The 19,245-nt window shown below is 50.1% G+C and overlaps 1 protein-coding gene across 2 annotated transcripts; it reads right to left on the reverse strand.

Moving 5' to 3' along the window:
• Nucleotides 1–76: 76 nt before the first annotated feature.
• Nucleotides 77–18,942, reverse strand: LOC136932601 (rabphilin-3A-like). 2 transcript variants are annotated; one of them, XM_067227763.1, is made up of 18 exons: nucleotides 18,719–18,942; nucleotides 10,566–10,747; nucleotides 9,656–9,741; nucleotides 8,890–9,015; nucleotides 8,465–8,594; nucleotides 8,142–8,225; nucleotides 7,766–7,955; nucleotides 6,896–7,084; nucleotides 6,289–6,462; nucleotides 5,186–5,265; nucleotides 4,412–4,486; nucleotides 4,116–4,225; nucleotides 3,815–3,941; nucleotides 3,443–3,499; nucleotides 3,026–3,180; nucleotides 2,800–2,881; nucleotides 2,594–2,690; nucleotides 77–2,408 (listed from the first exon to the last, which is right to left on the reverse strand). In XM_067227763.1, exons 3-18 carry the CDS (start codon nucleotides 9,727–9,729, stop codon nucleotides 2,278–2,280), a joined length of 1,881 nt encoding a protein of 626 aa, XP_067083864.1. In that variant the 5' UTR covers nucleotides 9,730–9,741; nucleotides 10,566–10,747; nucleotides 18,719–18,942; the 3' UTR covers nucleotides 77–2,277. The 2 variants fall into 2 exon arrangements, with proteins under 2 accessions (XP_067083864.1, XP_067083865.1); XM_067227764.1 differs by having other exon boundaries at nucleotides 10,566–10,784.
• Nucleotides 18,943–19,245: the final 303 nt, after the last annotated feature.

Genomic DNA, 19,245 nt, shown 5'->3' on the forward strand with positions numbered 1-19,245 from the left:
TTGAATCATATCCTGAAAGAAACCGCAAAAAAGGGCTGCAGACACGAGTTAACGGTCACACACATTTAGCAGTTTCAATAGGCTTTAATTGATGTGTAAACTCCTTGTAAAATCCTTACATGCAAATTAAATTGCAAACATCCATATATATAGGCCTATCTCCAGTGCATGCACTAGCTATTTACAAATACACTGAAAGTCAACAAATCATTCCATTAAATAGACTTCTACAGAAAGAAGACAACCATGTTTTCATTAGGATCAAATGTACTGCTCAAAAAAAGAGAATAAACTAGTGTCAGTTTAAGACCACCTGGTGACGTACACTTTTCGCCAGAGCAGGTTACCAGGGCGACTAGTGCAAGAGGCAACAAATGGGAGTCTAGCCTGCTGCCACTGGGGGGCAGAGAGGATGTTAACACAAAGAAAAACGCGATGAGAAACTGGAGGAAAGATTCCTCCTCCAAAGGGAAATTATTCTCCATGTACAGTCGGTTATGTATGCCCGTAAGGGAAAATCACATTTGTGTAAATTTGTGTCCGTTGAACACATTTAGGCGTGTGAATCGTGTGCACTCCTTATCACCTGCAGTAAGGCCCTGAACATGACCTTAGTATGCAGGCAGCTACATAATTGTACACTGTCGTAAACAATTCTTATCTCGATATTCATGCAGCATAAATAAGTTGATGGTGTGGTCTTAGTGTAAAAAGATCTCAAGGGGAGAAATTGTAAACATTTAATAGCTTTTAGTGTCTTAAAAATTCAATGTATATTTATATATCTCTCTATATATATATGAACCACATAACATCTCATGCATAGGTGTTCTATTTGGGAAACTTGCAAACAGCTGTATAAACTGAGGTCATTCCATTGTATAATGTGTGCTTTCCTTGAATCACGGTAAATTGGTCAGTAGCCAGGTGCCAAGCTTGAGGGACTGGTGCAGCGAAAACAAGTGGGTGGTAGGAGGAGAGGTCCCTGTGTTGGGGAGAGGGGACACACAGGTGCGATAAACACAGCCATTCTGGGACTGCTCCAGGCACAGCTAACAGGTCACAAGCACAGTGCATGCAAGTGAAGCAGCACATTACTTATGACGCAGGCCTATCACGTCTTCTCGGTAGTGTGTGCGTTTGTATAGGCGAGAGCCATAGGGTTGTTTGTGTGCATTCAGTAGAAAAAAAAAGTCTGCGATAGAAAACCTGTAAAGTCTCAGCACTTGCATGGTGGGGTGTGGGCCAGAACACATCCTGCATGAGAGAAAGGAAACCAGTTCTCGCCTCAACCCTAAACGTTTAGAACGCAACAGCTAAAAACAAATCTACATGGAAGATAACTTTTAAGTGCAGCCTTTCACGCCACTAACAACACTTTCCCACAACCTCTATTAAACTCTATAACTTGAATAATTAGGCAAAGAACATAAATCAGCCTATCATATGTGCTAGTAATTAAATCATTTAAAGTGAACTTGAACTTCATAATTAACAACATACTTATACTGTTGGCTACCTTTTTTACTATTTATTTTTTGCTTGTAACTGATAACAATGATGGCTTGATAGTCTTTTCTTACTCAAGCAATGCATCAGCATGTAAACATTTGATCCTCGTAGGGACATGACCCTGCCCAGGGCACGGTAAACTGTTTTGAAAGTGCAGCTGTGTGTTGTTAGTGTTTTGTCGGCCTGTGCATGCTCTTACAAGTGATGGTGACACTGCTGGGTGTCGTTTGACAGGATTTAATCAGTAGATCTAAATATAACCGACACTCCTAATGAAACTGACTGAGCTTGGTTGCGATTGTAGAACGTCCAAATATTGCTTTTTCTTGATCTGAGCCACTGCATTCCAAAATATTAGTTTAGATGTGTCAACTTCAATATGTAATATCACTGACTGGCATGATTGCCTCATTGTTTATTCCACGTCACTTGTCACAATTTTCCTTAAATCTCTTTTTGTTTTTTTGTGTGTTTTTTTTGCCTTCAACAGATTTGAGCTTACATTGACAAGTGCCTACAGGGAGTGATCTTTGAAGCAGTGATCTAAAGTGTGTGATGTCTTGCCTGCCATGGACTCCCAAGGGCAGCCACAGTGAGTCTCAGTTAAGGGAGGAAGATAGGAATGGTAAACCAGGCATCGCAAGGGAGGAATATTGGAATGGGGTGCGTGTTCAGCCACGGCACAGACAGGACCCTTCGACAGGGGGGGGACGGTTGGGTTGGGAGAGGAGCAGAACTAAAGGTAAGAAGGCTCGCATGGGGAGATTAGTCGCTGGAGACGTGGTTCTCGTTTAGCAGAGTGTGCCAGCGCTCGATCTTTTTGTCCTTGTTCTTCAGGCACTCGTACCAGTGCTTCAGCCTCTCTCCCTTAGCAGTGATGCCCAGCTGACAACCTCCTGCAGAGGGAGGGAGAGGCAGGGGAGAGACATGAACCAGAGGGAGAGACATGAACCAGAGGGAGAGGCAGGGGTGAGAGGGGAGACATGAACCAGAGGGAGAGGCAGGGGTGAGAGGGGAGACATGAACCAGAGGGAGAATGCCAACAGTTCACCACAACATGTAATCCAAATGCAGGACTTACCAATGTAATCATTGGACTTCCCCATGTCATAGTCCCACACAGAGATATCTAGTGTCTTCTTGGCCAGCTCGCCGTGTTTGATGTCATAACCAAACTCCTGTAATGCAGTAAAATAAAAACAAATACTTCATCCAATGACTTCAGAGAGCCGCGGTGAACATCATATTTGTTGTTTTACCACGACATTAACCACGAGAAGAACCAACCTCGTTGAACTCTGGGTTTAGTGTCTTCTTCTTGATCTGAGTCTTGTTCTTGGCCTTCTTCCCCATATCAGGTCTCAGGCATCTAAAAAAACACACAGAACAAGTCGTCGTTCTACGCCTAGAGCTCAAAGAGGGTTCTGATCGTTCTAAACTCTTGTCTTTACGTCAACCGGAACGTTCCGTCTCCGGTGAAGACCGGACGGTGCTCAGCGGGCGCCAGACTCACATTTTGACAAACGGGTCGGAGTAGCCGTTGGCGTCCATGGCAGCCAGGTGGACGCAGCGCACCACCCCTACCAGCAGGCGGCTCTGCTGGGTGCTGTACATGAGGGAGATCAGGACACGGCCGCGCTCCTCAGCCTCCGCGCCGTCCTTCCCAGGCTGCGGGAGAGGGGGAGGGGGAGACTGTGAGTACTGCTGGAGGGGGTTGATGGTGTGTGTGCGTGTGTAAGACAGAGTGTGTGTGTGTGTGTGGCAGGGAGAAAGAGAAAGTGAGTGTGTGTGGCAGGGAAGAGGAAAAAGTTTGTGTGTGTAAGAGTTTGCGCATGTGTGTGTGTGTGTGTGTGTGTGTGTATGTGTGTATAAGGTTCACCCCTCATCACACAGGCATCGTACATGCCCCGACGTGCTGTGGCTGCATTACCTCATCCTCGTACAGTGAGATACCTCTCGCCGCCCCTGCGCTTGCAGTCTTCTTCGTCTGTGGAATGCAGAACATGTGACCTCAGGCCAACCAACCCATAGATATATATATATAAAGTCTAGATGTCTTATGGCGGAGTATAGAACGTCCACACATGGCGGCCATCTTGCTACGGTCAACTCGCTCACCCAACACAATGTTACGGGTGAGCGAGTTGACCATAGCAAGATGGCCGCCATGTGTGGACGTTCGACTTTGTTGGCCGGCAAAGTGGATGAGACATCTAGCCTTTATATATATCTATGAACCAACCAGCCTAGCAGCTAACGGTGGAATACCTGATCTGGGAACGACCTGTCATGGGGTACTCACAGGAACCACTCTCTCCAGACAAACGCTGAAGTTCTTCTTCTGGTTCATCTTCAGTTTCTTCAGAGCCACTCTGGTTTCTCCGATGAACTCGTTATGTCCAAACTTGTCCTCGTCACACACGGAGAGCCTGCGCCCAACAAAGTCCCATCGATCACTTCACAAGGTGACGCTGACAGAAGCAGTTATTACAAATACAAAACGACAGCTGCATGAACCACACATGAAATCCTCAGTGGAACGAGTTGTATAATTGGGTAGCGTTTGGTGACTTGGTGGGATTTGTCTTCCCACAATGCATCACCTGAGAGTTTTGCGCTGCATGTCCTCATCCGTGAGCCCGTGATAGACCAGGGTCTCGTTCCACGCCGGGTTGCGGGTGTTTCTCAGAGTCTTGGTGCGTAGCTTGTTAGACTGTAGGGCACACGAGTTAATCAGAACACACACACAGACAGACACACATCAAGATAGGTATGACGAAATGTGTAATATTTCCACCACAAGGTGGCAGACTTGAGCCTGCTTCATGTCCACACACACGTCAGTTCTAGAACCACACTACACGCGTGCTAAACAATGAAAACAAGATTAGATATCCACCTTGCTGGCCCCTGGAAGCAAATGCAGCTTGACGTAAGGGTCAGCCAGCCCGTTCGAGTCCATCGGCTTCAGTCCCTGTGAGGGAAAAAAAACGGAACGGTCTTAGCTTGCATGTCAGGCTGGCAGCTGGGACAGGCGAGGGAGTCCCTTTACAGGCCGTGGTAACAGCTTCCTAACACACGTCACTTCAGTGGAAGCGTGGTCCCTGAGGGTGTCGAGGGAGCGCGGTCCCTGAGGGTGTCGAGGGAGCACGGTCCCTGAGGGTGTCGAGGGAGCACGGTCCCTGAGGGTGTCGAGGGAGCACGGTCCCTGAGGGTGTCGAGGGAGCACGGTCCCTGAGGGTGTCGAGGGAGCACGGTCCCTGAGGGTGTCGAGGGAGCACGGTCCCTGAGGGTGTCGAGGGAGCACGGTCCCTGAGGGTGTCGAGGGAGCACGGTCCCTGAGGGTGTCGAGGGAGCACGGTCCCTGAGGGTGTCGAGGGAGCGCGGTCCCTGAGGGTGTCGAGGGAGCGCGGTCCCTGAGGGTGTCGAGGGGGCGCGGTCCCTGAGGGTGTCGAGGGAGCGCGGTCCCTGAGGGTGTCGAGGGAGCGCGGTCCCTGAGGGTGTCGAGGGAGCACGGTCCCAGAGGGTGTCGAGGGAGCGTGGTCCCTGAGGGTGTCGAGGGAGCGTGGTCCCTGAGGGTGTCGAGGGAGCGTGGTCCCTGAGGGTGTCGAGGGAGCGTGGTCCCTGAGGGTGTCGAGGGAGCACGGTCCCTGAGGGTGTGGAGGGAGCGTACCTTTCCTCGGAGGATGCTGCAGTGGAGGCTGTTGTTCTCTTGTTCGTAAAGCAGGCTGAACTCCAATGCTCCCAGCGTGGCTGAAACAGACCTGGAGTCAGTAACGCCTCGGGTTCAGTCGACCATAAAGTCATCTCGATATTGATATCGACTGTGTGCCTTCACTGAGACAGACACACAGTACATCGTACACACGGAGAAAAAAGAATCTTTAGAAATCAGACCAAAAAAAAGACATTTCCAGACAAAAACCAAGAACAGCCGAAGATTACATTCATGAAAGGATTTTCTGTGAAATGCCACTCTAAAACAGACGTTTATGCTTCGAGCTGCTACATGAAAGGGCCTGACAGTCTACGCTTCAAACCAGGCCATCTAGTAAGAGGAAGAGGGAGAGGAAAGATCCTGAAAGCGGAGTTATTGAGACCAGCCTGCACTAGAGCTCGTTACTGCCCTCTCCTCCAACTCCACGGAGATCTGGCACAATGAAGACAATGCTATTTTTGACATTTTCCATCAAACACAAGGGAACGACTTCAACCCGAGGGGAAATCTAGATTCCGTCAGTGCTGTGGAATCTCAGATAATATGTTCCCCGCGTTGAATTCCCCAGACCCCTAGGAAGTAAAATGATTGCCCCGTTTCTCCAGGGAGAGGAGAAGGGGCCGGAGCTGGAAACACAAAACATGACGTATGACCGACACGACACGGCTGCCATCCCTCAGCCAGAACAAACACCCAAAAAAACAGATGTCTCTATTGACTACACATCCTCTCAACCGGCAAAGCAATGATTCACATGCTTGGATCCAGTGTTTGATCGGGGATCGTTTATCATCGCCATCCAGGCGGATGGGTTTATACCGTAAACATACCTGCCGTGGCCATTACTTTGACACACCTCAAGTGCTGAACAGGAATACCAGGCTCACTTACTCACTACAACTGACACTTTCTACCTGTCTTCACTGTCACACTTCAATCAGAAAAACTGTCCAATAAAGCATGTAAAACTCAAAAGAATTCAATTAAACAAATACAATAACTGATATATCTTCATGAAAAGAGTACAGAGTATGAAAAGAGAGGGGAGGTCGACTCACTGGTCTCGTCCGAGTCGTAGCTGTTGGCCTCGTCCTCCTCCTCTCCTGCGGGGGGCTGCTGCCGGGACGCAGGGGGGTTTTGAACCGCAGGCTGCCTCCTCTCCTCCCGGGCTGCAGGGGGTGCCCTCTGCTCTGCTGGAGCAGCGGCGGTGGAGTATCCTCTTGCCTCTGCCTCTGGAGGAGGAACACGGGTGTGTCAGTAAGCCTGGACTAGGACCAGGACCTAGTCCAGGCCCTAGAATAGGACCTGGATTCGGAAGCCTATTGGTCGCGTTCCTGGGTTGATATTGTCACAGTAAGGTTGCTTTGCTGTAAAATAGTGCCTTCTTTAGTAGTTTGGTACTGTGGTCTTCAACCCTGGTCCTCAGGGTCCACTGTCCTGTACGTTCTAGATGTTTCCCTGCTCCATCAAAGCTGGTTCAGATGAATGGGTCATTAACTAGCTCTGCAGAAACCTGATAACTACCCATTAATCTGGCCCTGAGGATGAGGACTACTGGAGTTGCACACAATAGAGATTACACATTTCGATGTAATGTGGCTGTGAAAGATCAAATGTCAAGTCTTTCAGGAGGTGCCGCAAAACCGGTTCCAGACGTGGCCTCACCGTTCTGGGCGGGTCCGGCCGGCGCCACGGCCTGAGGTCTGGAGCTCTGAACCGGCATCGTCTTCTTCAGCACCGCTGGGCTGCTCTGAGCCCCGCCCTCGTTGGACCCAGCCCCGCCCGGCGCCATGCTCACCTGGGCTGGTTTGACGGCCACAGGTGGGTACCCAGCACGGCTCTGGGGCTCCGGTCCTGCGACGCAGGCATGGACACACACACACACGTATGAACACACACATGGACACACACACGCATGAACACACATCACTTCCTGTCTCCACCGCAGTGGAATCAGTCCCCAGTCTCTCTGAATCCTTTTGATGTTGCAGCTTTTGCGTTGACCTACATAGGAGTACGACGAGACAGGCAACCTTGATAACTTTACACAGTCTGTGATAAGGCTAACATACGCCACTGGTAACTTTATCTAGTGCAAACCGAGGGATCTCTCTCAAGTCAGAACCCCATAAACAGAGCCCGCCAGATCCCAGAATGCACCTCACCCTGCCTAACCATGCCCCCTGGTCCTTGACTCTGAAGCAGTTGGCTTCCATTTTGTGAGGTAGATTCGTGCTCGGAGGACAAACCAGCAACATGAAGGTGCTGATATTCTCAAACGAGACAGAGGAATGAGGACGGCATTCAAGCCGAGAGGTATGCTGACGTTTAGTGAAGATCTGCCAGTGGACCCGGCAGAGCGGACAGAAAACTGACTCGACTCATTCTCTCCCTCCCTCACACACACACACACTCTCCATGTGAGCCCTACTCTCTGCCCCAACCATCTGTAGTCTCATAACAACAGACCAAAGTCACATGTCTACTGTGTTACATGACAGGATCCGTGAGCTGTTCTTGCAGTGGGCTTCCCACCTGTGGCCTGGGCCTGGGGCTGGACCTGGGCCTGGGCCTGGGCCTGGGCCTGGGGCTTAGGGACCGGTGGGGTCTGGGCGCCTGCTGCCTGCTGGGCACTCGCTTCTCTGGACTTGGATATGGGCATGGGTGAGGGCAGGAACTGCTTGGGGAAGCCTTTGAAGAACCAGGCACCAGAGCGTTTCCACACCTAAAGAAACACATTCAAATAAATACAAGAAAAAAAAAATACATCTATAAACTGGTCGTTTTCCTGACAACTATTTCCAGATAAATACTGGCTATGCGTCTATGAACAACCAGGAACCACACACACACACACACACACACACCACCCACGTGTTGATAACCCCAGTCACCCAGACCCCCTTCCCACCTCACGCTGTTCACTGCAGATCTTGCAGAGCCACACGGAGCGAGGGCGGCCCGCGCTCTGCACCCCACACTTAGTACACATGTGCTGTTGGACGGGAGAAGAAACAGGAGTTCTCATTGTTGTGAACCAGCAATTATCCCATTACCCCGTCTAAACTTCAGCATATTACTTTAGCAGCAGGGCGCTTATCCAAAGAAATGCGCAAGGGTGGGAGAAGAGGGAAGGAAGGAAGGGAGGGAGGGAAGGGTTTGAACCTGCGACCCTCTTGATCTGAAGTCAGATTGCTCTAACCACTAAGCTAGACCGGCAGCTTGTAGAGATACCTTTTTGCAGTCCTCACACACCACTGAGCTGACCCCCGGCTGGCCCAGCTGCTCTCCACACAGCAGGCAGCGGGACACCCCGTCACCACACACAGTCTTCTTCATGTCGTCCAGACGGTTCACCAGGCGCCTGCGGCGGACGGGGTGACACAGCACACACACACACACACAGAGACAGACGCACACAGACACAAACACACACCCGTCGTTGTTGAAAGCCAGCCCCCACTGCAGTGCCAGGCTGGGACCCATATTTTTTTCATCGCCTGTCATCATCACGTCAGATCATTCCCAAAGAACCCAGCTGCAGGACTGGAGCACCAGGGGGCGTCTGTCGTGAGACTAGCCTGGCCACAGCTCCCGATCTGGGGTCCGGCCCAGACCGCACGCCCCCCCCCCCCCCCCCCCCCCCCCACCCTCCTCACCCAATCCTCTCCTGCTCCATGGTCTCCATCTTCTCAGCCCGGGCGATCACATTGTTGATGATCTCCTTCTCCTCATCTGTCAGGTCTGGACCTGGACCAGGGCCTGGCTGCGTGGTCCAGTTGCCCCTGACAACCACAAAAAGTGTGTGGGGGGGGGGGACACAATCTTGAGGGTCTGTCTGCTACCCAGAATGCATTTCTCCTGATAAGGCCCAGTCCCACATGCGGTGTGAATACGTGCACATTTCTAAAAACCACCACAGAACAACGACACACTGCAGAATGAGATTGGGAGAGTGTAGGAGAGGAACATGATGTAATGGCCTACTGAACATTGCACAACCCCCATATAAATCGGGCGACCACACAAACCCACAATCACACATGCATGTACGCACATTTACACCCACAATCGCTCCCTCCGAACACTCAATCCCGTTAACAAAAGGTAGCTGTGTACAATGCAGGCTGGTGTGAAGGGGAGGGGAGGGAGATAAATAGAGATAGTCTCTACACTTACTGCTCCTTATCGCTGTGGCGCAGGACGTAAATCGGAGGGAGCAGACAGGAGAGGAGAACAGAGGTTAGAGGGAGGAGAGAGGAAGGGGTTAGAGGGAGGAGAGGAGAGGAAGGGGTTAGAGGGAGGAGAGGAAGGGGTTAGAGGGAGGAGAGGAGAGGAAGGGGTTAGAGGGAGGAGAGGAGAGGAAGGGGTTAGCGTCGGAGGGCAGCAGCTGTGCCCTAGCCTGCGCTGCCCTGCTGTGCTTACTTGGCGTGCATGCTCGTCTGCCTGTCGCTGGCCGTCCAGCGCTCGGAGCTGCCGCCCATCACCGTGTCCGTCATGGCTGCCGCACTCTAGAGGTGGACGCACACACACACACAGACACGCACACACACAGACAGACACGCGCACACACACACACACACAGACAGACACGCACACACACACACACACACACACACACACACACACACAGACAGACACAGTATATTATTTACACACACACACAGTATATTATCCATACACGCATATACCATTTACGTATACATAGGCTACATTTACATGTTAACAGTTTTTTGTATGACTGTTTCTCCTCCTTCCCCCCCTCACCAGCTATAACCATATAATTTATATTTATAAAAAAATTCTGATCACTCCTTCATGTACTCCACTAAGTAAAATTACTACTAATATTGGCTTGTTTATCTGGCGACTGTTTCACAGCCTACTACAACACCTAAATCCTTGCACGGAAGCATAAATGTCTCCATTCAATTGACTGTGACATTTTTCATCCATTTTAATGTCAAGTGCTTATGCAGCACTGACTTCAGCATGAATACGGCCCACTCTCTCATCAGCAAAGTCCTCCGTGCTGAGTTTGTGGGCCAAGATTGTGCCAGCCTCAAATTGGCTACGAGACAAGACGCACTTAAACTAATTGATGCCAGCAACTAATATAGACGCATAAGACAGTCAACAAGCACAAGTGAAATGCACAAGAATGGAAAAACATCACTTTGGATGAACTGTCAAATGATGAAAAGTGTCATCCATGTAAAGACAGAACGCCAGGGTCCGTTGTCATGACGCGGGGTTCTGACACAACCTCAGAGCAATTCGACTGATGTGAAAGAAAGACGGACAGAACGACAACATAAAAGGAAAGAGAAGTTACCTGTGGCCGTATCTGCGGACTGAGCTCGAGGATGAGGTACGCTTGATTCGGTTCTCGGCTGCCCACTGTCAGGGGATGTGTGGTCCAGACCCGGCCTTGGGGCACAGCAGGGTGGGGGAGAGAGGGCAGCAGACTCCAAACAGAAGACGTTTCTCCTCTCCGTGTTTCACCAACTCCTCAGTCTGAATCACAGACGAGAGAAGAAAACTGAGACGTGAACTGAGGGTGAGAGAGAGAGAGAGAGAGAGAGAGAGAGAGAGAGAGAGAGAGAGAGAGAGAGAGAGAGAGAGAGAGAGAGAGAGAGAGAGAGAGAGAGAGAGAGAGAGAGAGAGAGAGAGAGAGAGAGAGAGAGAGAGAGAGAGAGGAGAGAGAGAGAGAGAGGAGAGAGGGAGGGGAGCGCGGAGGGAGGGGGAGAGCGGGGAGGGAGGGGAGAGCGGGAGGGAGGGGAGAGAGGGAGGGGTATGAAGAGAAGGGGAGGGAGAAAAAGAAAGCGTAAGAAAGCGGAAAAAAAAAAAGAAAATCAATACATCTCATTTGTTTCCCCCCGGTTGCTGCAAGCGATCACTCCATAGAGCTCCACGACAGCACTGCAGAAGATAGCAGAAAGGAGACTTGCGTGGAGGAGGGGGGGGGGGGCAGTGGGTCTTCCTGCATCACACCCTGAGGGGACGTATTAGCAGTGTACACATGCCATGCCCTGAGCCTCACAAACACACAGCTCTCTCCTTCGCTGCACAAAATGAATCATCCCGTCTTCTGGTTCAGGATGGCTCCACTGAAGAGGTAGATGGAGACACAGAGACAGCCTGCTCCCCCCACCAGTAGACATCTAGCAACGCTGCCATGGCCCAGTGCTAGCTGGTGTGATGCTGACTGAAAGGGGGTGTAGGAGGGTTGGGGGGGGGGGGGGGGGGGACGGTGGTCATTAGCTGAGACGTTAATTCAATTCGTTCTTTGAGGGAAATGAACTCAACGCCTAGGGCTTCGTTATCGTGCAGAGATCCTCGCCTTGATCCACTTGTGGGCACCGTTGAACGTGCATCACATCTACGACCGGTTTGGGAGCTGCCGTCAGTCTGAAACCTTGTTTTCTTCACAGACACGATGACTCAGTTAGGTTGACGAGACAAACTGAAGAGGAGTTGGCGTTTTTATTAAATGTCACGAAACCTGTCTGATGACGGTGATGGTTTTTGTTTTGTTTCGAGTGGACAAGGTGCACTGTGTCGTCTGAGAAGACCACCACACACACATTTACATTTAGCAGACGCTCTTATCCAGAGCGACTTACAGTAAGTACAGGGACATTCCCCTGAGGCAAGTAGGGTGAAGTGCCTTGCCTATGGACACAACGTCATTTTGCACGGACAGAATCGAACCGGCAACCTTCTGATTGGTAGCCCGATTCCCTAACCGCTCATCCATCCGACCCCATCACACACCCGTCCACCATTATCCCTGTGGGGGAGGATGAGGAAGACGGTGGGAGGTGAAGAGGAAACGGGAGGAAACAGGAGTGCTGGCATCGATTCACATTGTCATCGCCATCATCCCTCACTCGCACTGCAGGAAGTACTCCGTGTAGCTTTGCACATGGGGGAGTGGGAGACCAATTTAGAAACCTGCAACTCACTCAAGGGCTTAACAGGATAGTCAATACCTACATCTACATCAGGATTCCACACACTAATCCTTTTTTCTCACAGGCTATATTATTATACGTGTCTCTGTTTTTTTATCACTGGCCGATAATATTCTAAATCCATTCATAAGCTAGTTATATTATTACTTGCATTGACAGATTTGGAGACCCTAGCCGTCATTTGCATGCAAAATTAATTTGCTTTCCACACACTGCCTGGTGCACTTGTTCATTGTATTACTTAGGCTTGATTTGAAACAGCTCTCTAACCTTCAGATGTACATATTTATTTCCGTTAAAATCCAATAAACTTGAATTGGATGCATGCATCTTTGGCCCTCAATTGCCACCCTAAAATGAGAAACAAAACATTTCCACGGTGTGAAGGAGGTCCAATAATATGAAGACAGTGAGGTTGGCTGAGCACGGGCAGGGAGAATTGATGCTGGATTGATCCAGTGGGGGATCATGTACTGAAAGGAGGGGGCCCAGGAGGGGAGAGGGACCAGGAGGGGAGAGGGACCAGGAGGGGAGAGGGACCAGGAGGGGAGAGGGACCAGGAGGGTGGAGGGACCAGGAGGGTGGAGGGACCAGGAGGGTGGAGGGACCAGGAGGGGAGAGGGACCAGGAGGGTGGAGGGACCAGGAGGGGAGAGGGACCAGGAGGGTGGAGGGACCAGGAGGGGAGAGGGACCAGGAGGGTGGAGGGACCAGGAGGGGAGAGGGACCAGGAGGGTGGAGGGACCAGGAGGGGAGAGGGACCAGGAGGGTGGAGGGACCAGGAGGGTGGAGGGACCAGGAGGGGAGAGGGACCAGGAGGGTGGAGGGACCAGGAGGGGAGAGGGACCAGGAGGGTGGAGGGCCACAGATGACTGGCTGACTCCCAGGGGATACATTTCTTTGAACAATAGCTAGATTTAAACCATTTTCCCAACTGACCTTGCAAATGCCTCTGTGTTTATATATATCACCTGCATTTACCTATCTGGCAGCCAGAACCCCACTAGAAGAATTGTTTGTTTTCAAACAGTTCTAGGTGCAGAACATGTGGAACAAGCTTGCTTCATCTGCCTTCGTGATTTGGACTCTTGTCTGGGAGCGTAAAAGCTTTCCTTTGTTCTCGAAACAATGTTGAGGGGGAACAAGTGAAGGGCTTCTGGAGACGCCTCATCTTGTGTGTAACCTAAAGTTCAGACGAGAAGGAACACAGCATAGCAGGAATACAAAACCCTTCCGACACTATTGTCTCAGACTGTCATTTCAGTTGTTCTCGGTCCACAATACAGATGGTTACGTCTAACCTTGCTCGTCAGATGGTTTGTTACAAATATCCATCTAGGAAGTCGTTGGTGGAAACAGTTTGGAAGAGGGCAGGCACACTGAAAATACTTGGCAGGAGTTTTGATGAACCATTCTGTCCATCTCAGCCTATCACGGGCTAACTTCAACCGTGCTGCCAGAAGGTTCTTACAGGACGCTAATTGGCCTGAAGGACTCGGACATAAACAGATAACTTGGAGCTTGGCAAGATGGATTCTTGTTTGGTGTTGATCTCATGATTCCAGATTTCTCGCCAGGTTAGGCAAAAAAAAAAAAAAATCCACGCACATCTTTTTCTAAGATTCTATACTGCAATTCAGAGCAATTCCCCTGCCATCCTCTGCAACAGAGAAATTTCTAAAGTGGGTTAATGAAATTCTGAGATCAATGCTAACTCCCACGATTGCTTTGACTTTAATTAATCATTCATCAGGACGGCATTCCTGTTGTTTAGTCCCTGAACTGACAGAACTTCCCAGGTCTCAACTCCATCTAAAACCTGGTTTGGTTTGTTCTGAAGTCATCGCACTCCTAAAGACACTGAATGTTCATGTCTCTATCAGGAGCTGCACTGTTCTGCTCGAATCCAGCAACCTTACTTAAATGCCTTCATTTCAAATCAATCCAAGTTGTACAGCCCTTGTTACAAGCAATGTCACACAGAGGGTTTTACAGAGGCCCACAGATCAGCGCCTATAACCAACCGAAACCCTCATTTATTTCAATATATGCCGTTCTTTTCAAGACTGTGTCCTTTACACACTGTAGTCTAACTACAAAATAGCAATTCCTTTTCGATATGGGTGTTTAGAGTGAAAGTGTTCATACGAATGCTTATAAATTGGAAAAATGGCCAGTTGCCAGTTCTCTGTTAACAGTGTTTCTAGGTTTTACAGCTGGCAGGTCGGCACAGCCAGGCCAGGCTCCATCGATCCGGGCAGAGCCCAGTCACAAACCTGTCTGTAGCCGAGACCTAGATAGAATCATTACACGCCCGCTGGCCATGCTCCCCTCTTATGTAGATTATTTATGGCACAAATGACGGGTTTCCGTAAAACTATCAAAAAAAGGACAAATCCTTCTCAGACCGCATCTCAGCTCATCCACCGTCCAATCACAGTGTCTTTTTCACGCCGGCAGAGGATGATGCGAATCGGAGGATACCGCCATCTGGAAAAACGCAATCTCTCTGTGCGGAGGACACTCAAACGCTTCCGTCCAGCATGGAGCTGGGCTGGGGTTGAGGAAGGATTGCTGGTGGTGGTGGGGTGGGGTGGGGGGGGGAGGGGGAGGGGGGTTGGGCCGACCAACGGCAGTCATCCGAGCATGCCTCCATCCCTCAGAAGTGGAAGGCGAGATGGCGAGATAAAAGCCCTTGGGGGCTTAGACGTGACTGCAAAGCACTGCACCACTGTAGCCCTACACTGCAGGGGGAAACATCGCTCAGCATTTCTTAATTATTTACAACCCACCCCCCCATTCCCATCCCTCCCGCCCCCTCACCCACCTTCCACTCCTCACTCCTGGAGCAGGTTCTCCTGTCTCATCTTTTAGGCCTTACTGGGCACTTTTGGTTACTCATTACTCTATCTGCAAGCTTCTGGAAATTATGTGTCTAATCACGTACGGAGGACTGGAGAGAGGGGGGGGAGTGGGGAGAGGGGGGGGGGGTGGGGAGAGGGGGGGGGGGTGGGGGAGAGGGGGGGGGGGTGGAGAGAGGGGGGGGTGGGGAGAGCAGCGAGCCTGACAGGATTTGGGGTTGGGGGGGTGGGTGACAGCTTCAGTTGCGACTGCAGGTAAACCTTTTGGCACGTTTTGTGTGTAAGATGGAGAGCATCTGTGTGTGTGTGTGTGCGCGCGTGTATGTGTGTACGCGTGCATATATACGAGTGCGTTTGTGTTAGTGTGTGTGGGATGGGGGGGGAAGGGAGAGAGGGGGGCTTAAAAATCACTGACATTAATAACTTAGCCCTGTTTTCAGTCATAAAAAGAGGGAAAGCCAGAAACCATCTGCGTAGCCATCTGGGAGGATCGGGGGGCACTTCCCCTCCTGTCACACCCAGGAGAGCAACACTGCCCCGGCCCCACCTCCTCCTGCCCGCCCTGGCTCCAGGGCCGGCCCTCGCCCGCTAACAAAACAGGAAAGACCCGCCTGTGACCAACAAGCCCTCGTGCTGTTGCTACCCTGCTGCCATGGCAACCTCATCCAAACGGACAGAACAGGGACGAGACTGGAGGGGGCTTTGACTCACAGGCGTAGAAGTGCTTGGAAACACACTCGCACAAGCGCCACAAAAAGCACACACACACACACCCCGGTAACCCCTGTCTAAACTGCAGTCTCATCATTCCAACGTCTCAAACGCATCTGCCGCGTTCTCCGCATCTTACGCCACTGCTGTCGCCGCGGAAACCCCAGGACAGTTGTTGTCGAGCCCATCGACGACGCAGGTTTTCATCTCCCCCCCCCGGCGAATGTGCACGAACGTCCGTCTTCGGCACGTCGCTAATCGCGGAGGCGTGAAGAGTCGGGATGTGCCTGCCTCCCAGCGCTCCAGGGCTCTCACTCTGCACGTCACCTGGTGACTCATCCCCTCCTCACCCTGCAGGTGAGAACAAAGATGCTGGGGCTGCTGTGACCAGTCCCCCCCACGCCCCCCCCCCCCCCCCCCCCCCTCCCCCGATATCCTTTACCTCCTCCTTTCATCTCAGAGAGACCCACACTGTTAGATGTCGGCCATTAAGTCAGACCACTCAACCACTACAGACTCAATAGCCCCTGCCCATGACACACAGCTATCGATCCATTCTGATAGTTGGGGGTGCGCATGCATGGTCATAAACGGAGGGAGAAATATTATATTTCCTGTTTTTTTTCCCCTTTTTTTGGCTGATTCCTTCCAGATCATTGTGGTGAATGAGATACGAACTAGCTGCTGAACACCAGTCTGGAGAATCTGGCACACTTCAGCCGCGGGCTATCCGACGTTACCTCAGGCTCTGCCAGATAACTAGAGGAAACCAGCACACCCGGGTGTTTCACAGATCCTGTGTTTGCACAACAACCATCCCCATCCTAAAAAAAGACCGTCTTTAACTTGGCTATTTGGGTGAGACCAGTGAGAAGAGAGAGAGACGAGAGCTTGGTGTTGAGTTGTGCTCTGGAGGCAGGAGGGACTGTTAACCGTGTTTCCCTACGTAGACTGGGGTGTGAGGATTTACTATAGCACAGCAACATTGTGGCTGAGCGGTTAGGGAATCGGGCTAGTAATCAGAAGGTTGCCAGTTCGATTCCTGGCTGTGCCAAATGACGTTGTGTCCTTGGGCAAGGCACTTCACCCTACTTGCCTCGGGGGAATGTCCCTGTACTTACTGTAAGTCGCTCTGGATAAGAGCGTCTGCTAAATGACTAAATGTAAATATCACCCTGTCGGTGCTGTGAAGAATCAGATCCAGACCCATGGGGAACACGGTCTAACATGTGTTTCAGGAGTCATGAATCTATACCGATTGTGTCCATGGAAACAAGGAGACCAGAGGAAGAACATCAGATTGATTAAACGTTGAATGTCCGCCATGTGAATGTGTCTAATTACAGGGCAAAAAAATATATACTAATTAAACGTGCTTTTGTGTTCCAAGCTCATGAAAATAGGGACCAAGCCTTTTCATGTGCGCACAGTGGTAAAAACCATGCCTTCATCTAGAAACATTTCCCGCAGTCCTAGAAATGGCATAAAATAAGAACCAGGAAGAGCCCCTTGGGGGGCTAAGGCATGGGAAGGAAGGGGGGGGAGGCGGATGAAAACAAACCAACGCTACAGAAATATGTGGACATCTACCCTGTATCCTCCAGCCCTAAATTATGCAGTTATGCGTGCGGAGCACTTATCTAGGTATTTCTATATATTTCTTTTCCCACATCTCCTCCATAAATTCCCATCTTTTCCCCTCCTGGCTGCTTTAATGTAGGGTGTGATCGTGGAGAATCATTTTGGGCTCCCATCACCCCTGTGTTCACAAACACGACCACATGATGTCCTCCATCACCCCCTCTCTCTTGTTCCTTCTCTGCACCAGCAGAAGCATACGGGGAGAGGCTGAGAGCGTGAGCATGCAAGGGTGGCGTCCAATCACTACAGTGGCTTCTCCTTCTCGTGTGAGAGGAGGCAGCTGCAGATATTGCAGAGCATTCATTCAGTCTTATCTCCCCTCCCCCGTTTAATCCCCCTGCCTCAGGTCTACGGAAGTGTCGGAGAGGGGGGAAAGCGCTTTTTTTTTCTTTTTTTCTTTCCGAAGCAGCTCACTACACTACTACTGGAGTGGGTGGGTCCATGATTGTTTCTGGTATTCGCCTTGTTGTGGTTGAATAGACCTCAGATTCAGGCGTCAACAGACTTGATAACAATGGGTAAACGGGAGAGAATCTACCCGGACTAAGAATCCATCAGTAGAGAAATCGGGTGGAGGGGAGGGGGGGGGGGGGGGTTGAAGTTGTTTCTCTAATATTCTGCAGCAACGCCCTGAGACCACAGAATCTCCCATATGACTTATCAGGGCTGCGCAGTCAAGGCCTGCCAATAGTCTTACTTACACGTAAAACAGCGGGTTTAACATCACCATGCGTTCAATATTTTGGTAATGAACTACCAGACTCGCAATGAATACGTTATATATAGACCAATGAACAACATGCTGGCTTGGATTGGTAAACCTGTAATATCAGTCTAAATTTAGCAGGGCATACAATGATGTCAGCAGCCTTGGAATTGTGCTGCATGCATTCAATTAACGCTGATGGCATTACCAGGCAGATGATTGAACGTAGGCTGATCTCTTCACTTGACATAGCTGCTTGTGTGTGGGTCCAACCGACAGCCACCGCCTTGCATGCAAGTTATGGAGCTATTCTTTACGTATGAATGACGGCCCACAATAATAAAATGTCATCATTCTAATTAATTAGGCTAATGAAAATGCCTAATTAAAATGTTAGTTTCTTGTTGTAAAAGGTTTATTCTTTAAAATAAAAAAATCGCATATTCTCACGTGTGTCAATACAATCTTGCATTCGTTAAAGGCTTGCGTTTCTCAATTAACCACTGACAAGCTGCGACAGTAGGCTAATATCTACGATACTATAACAAATGCTCTCATAATAAAGACAGTGGAGAATCAGAAGCCGAGCCTACCTGAAATTCCAGCCGCTCTCGAAGAAACCTGGCAGAGAATGATGCGGTCTTAAAAAGAATTGCACTGCACTTAACAAACCAGAAACCGGCCCATTGCGCCACAGAACTGTACCACAGAAGCCCGTTTTTGTCCAGTCTTCAGTAGCTGTAGCCTATTTCATTGAACCGCACATACTTTCCACTGATCTTCACGCAGCGCAGATCTGCGCTTGATTCTCATCCCCTCCTTCGCAGAGAATGACAAGCCCTTGTTACCCTGGGAAGGAGACCCTGCATCCTAGGAGAAGTTCCATTGATGCCCAGGTGCCTCTCATCACCTGGTTCAAATTATTTGTTCCGGTATCGTTTTTTTTTCCAACTGTAAAATTCACTGACAATAATCAACAATTAATCCGTCAATATTTCCAGTAAACGGTTCAGGCTTTCTTATAGTATCTTGAGAGATTTAGCTCATATTTGCCTTATATTTCTTCAAAATGTTGCCATACATCTACAAAATAAATAAAATAAAGTATAACAAATAAAGC

Source organism: Osmerus mordax, chromosome 24 (assembly GCF_038355195.1).
Source record: "Osmerus mordax isolate fOsmMor3 chromosome 24, fOsmMor3.pri, whole genome shotgun sequence".
NCBI classification, from domain to species: Eukaryota; Metazoa; Chordata; class Actinopteri; order Osmeriformes; family Osmeridae; genus Osmerus; species Osmerus mordax.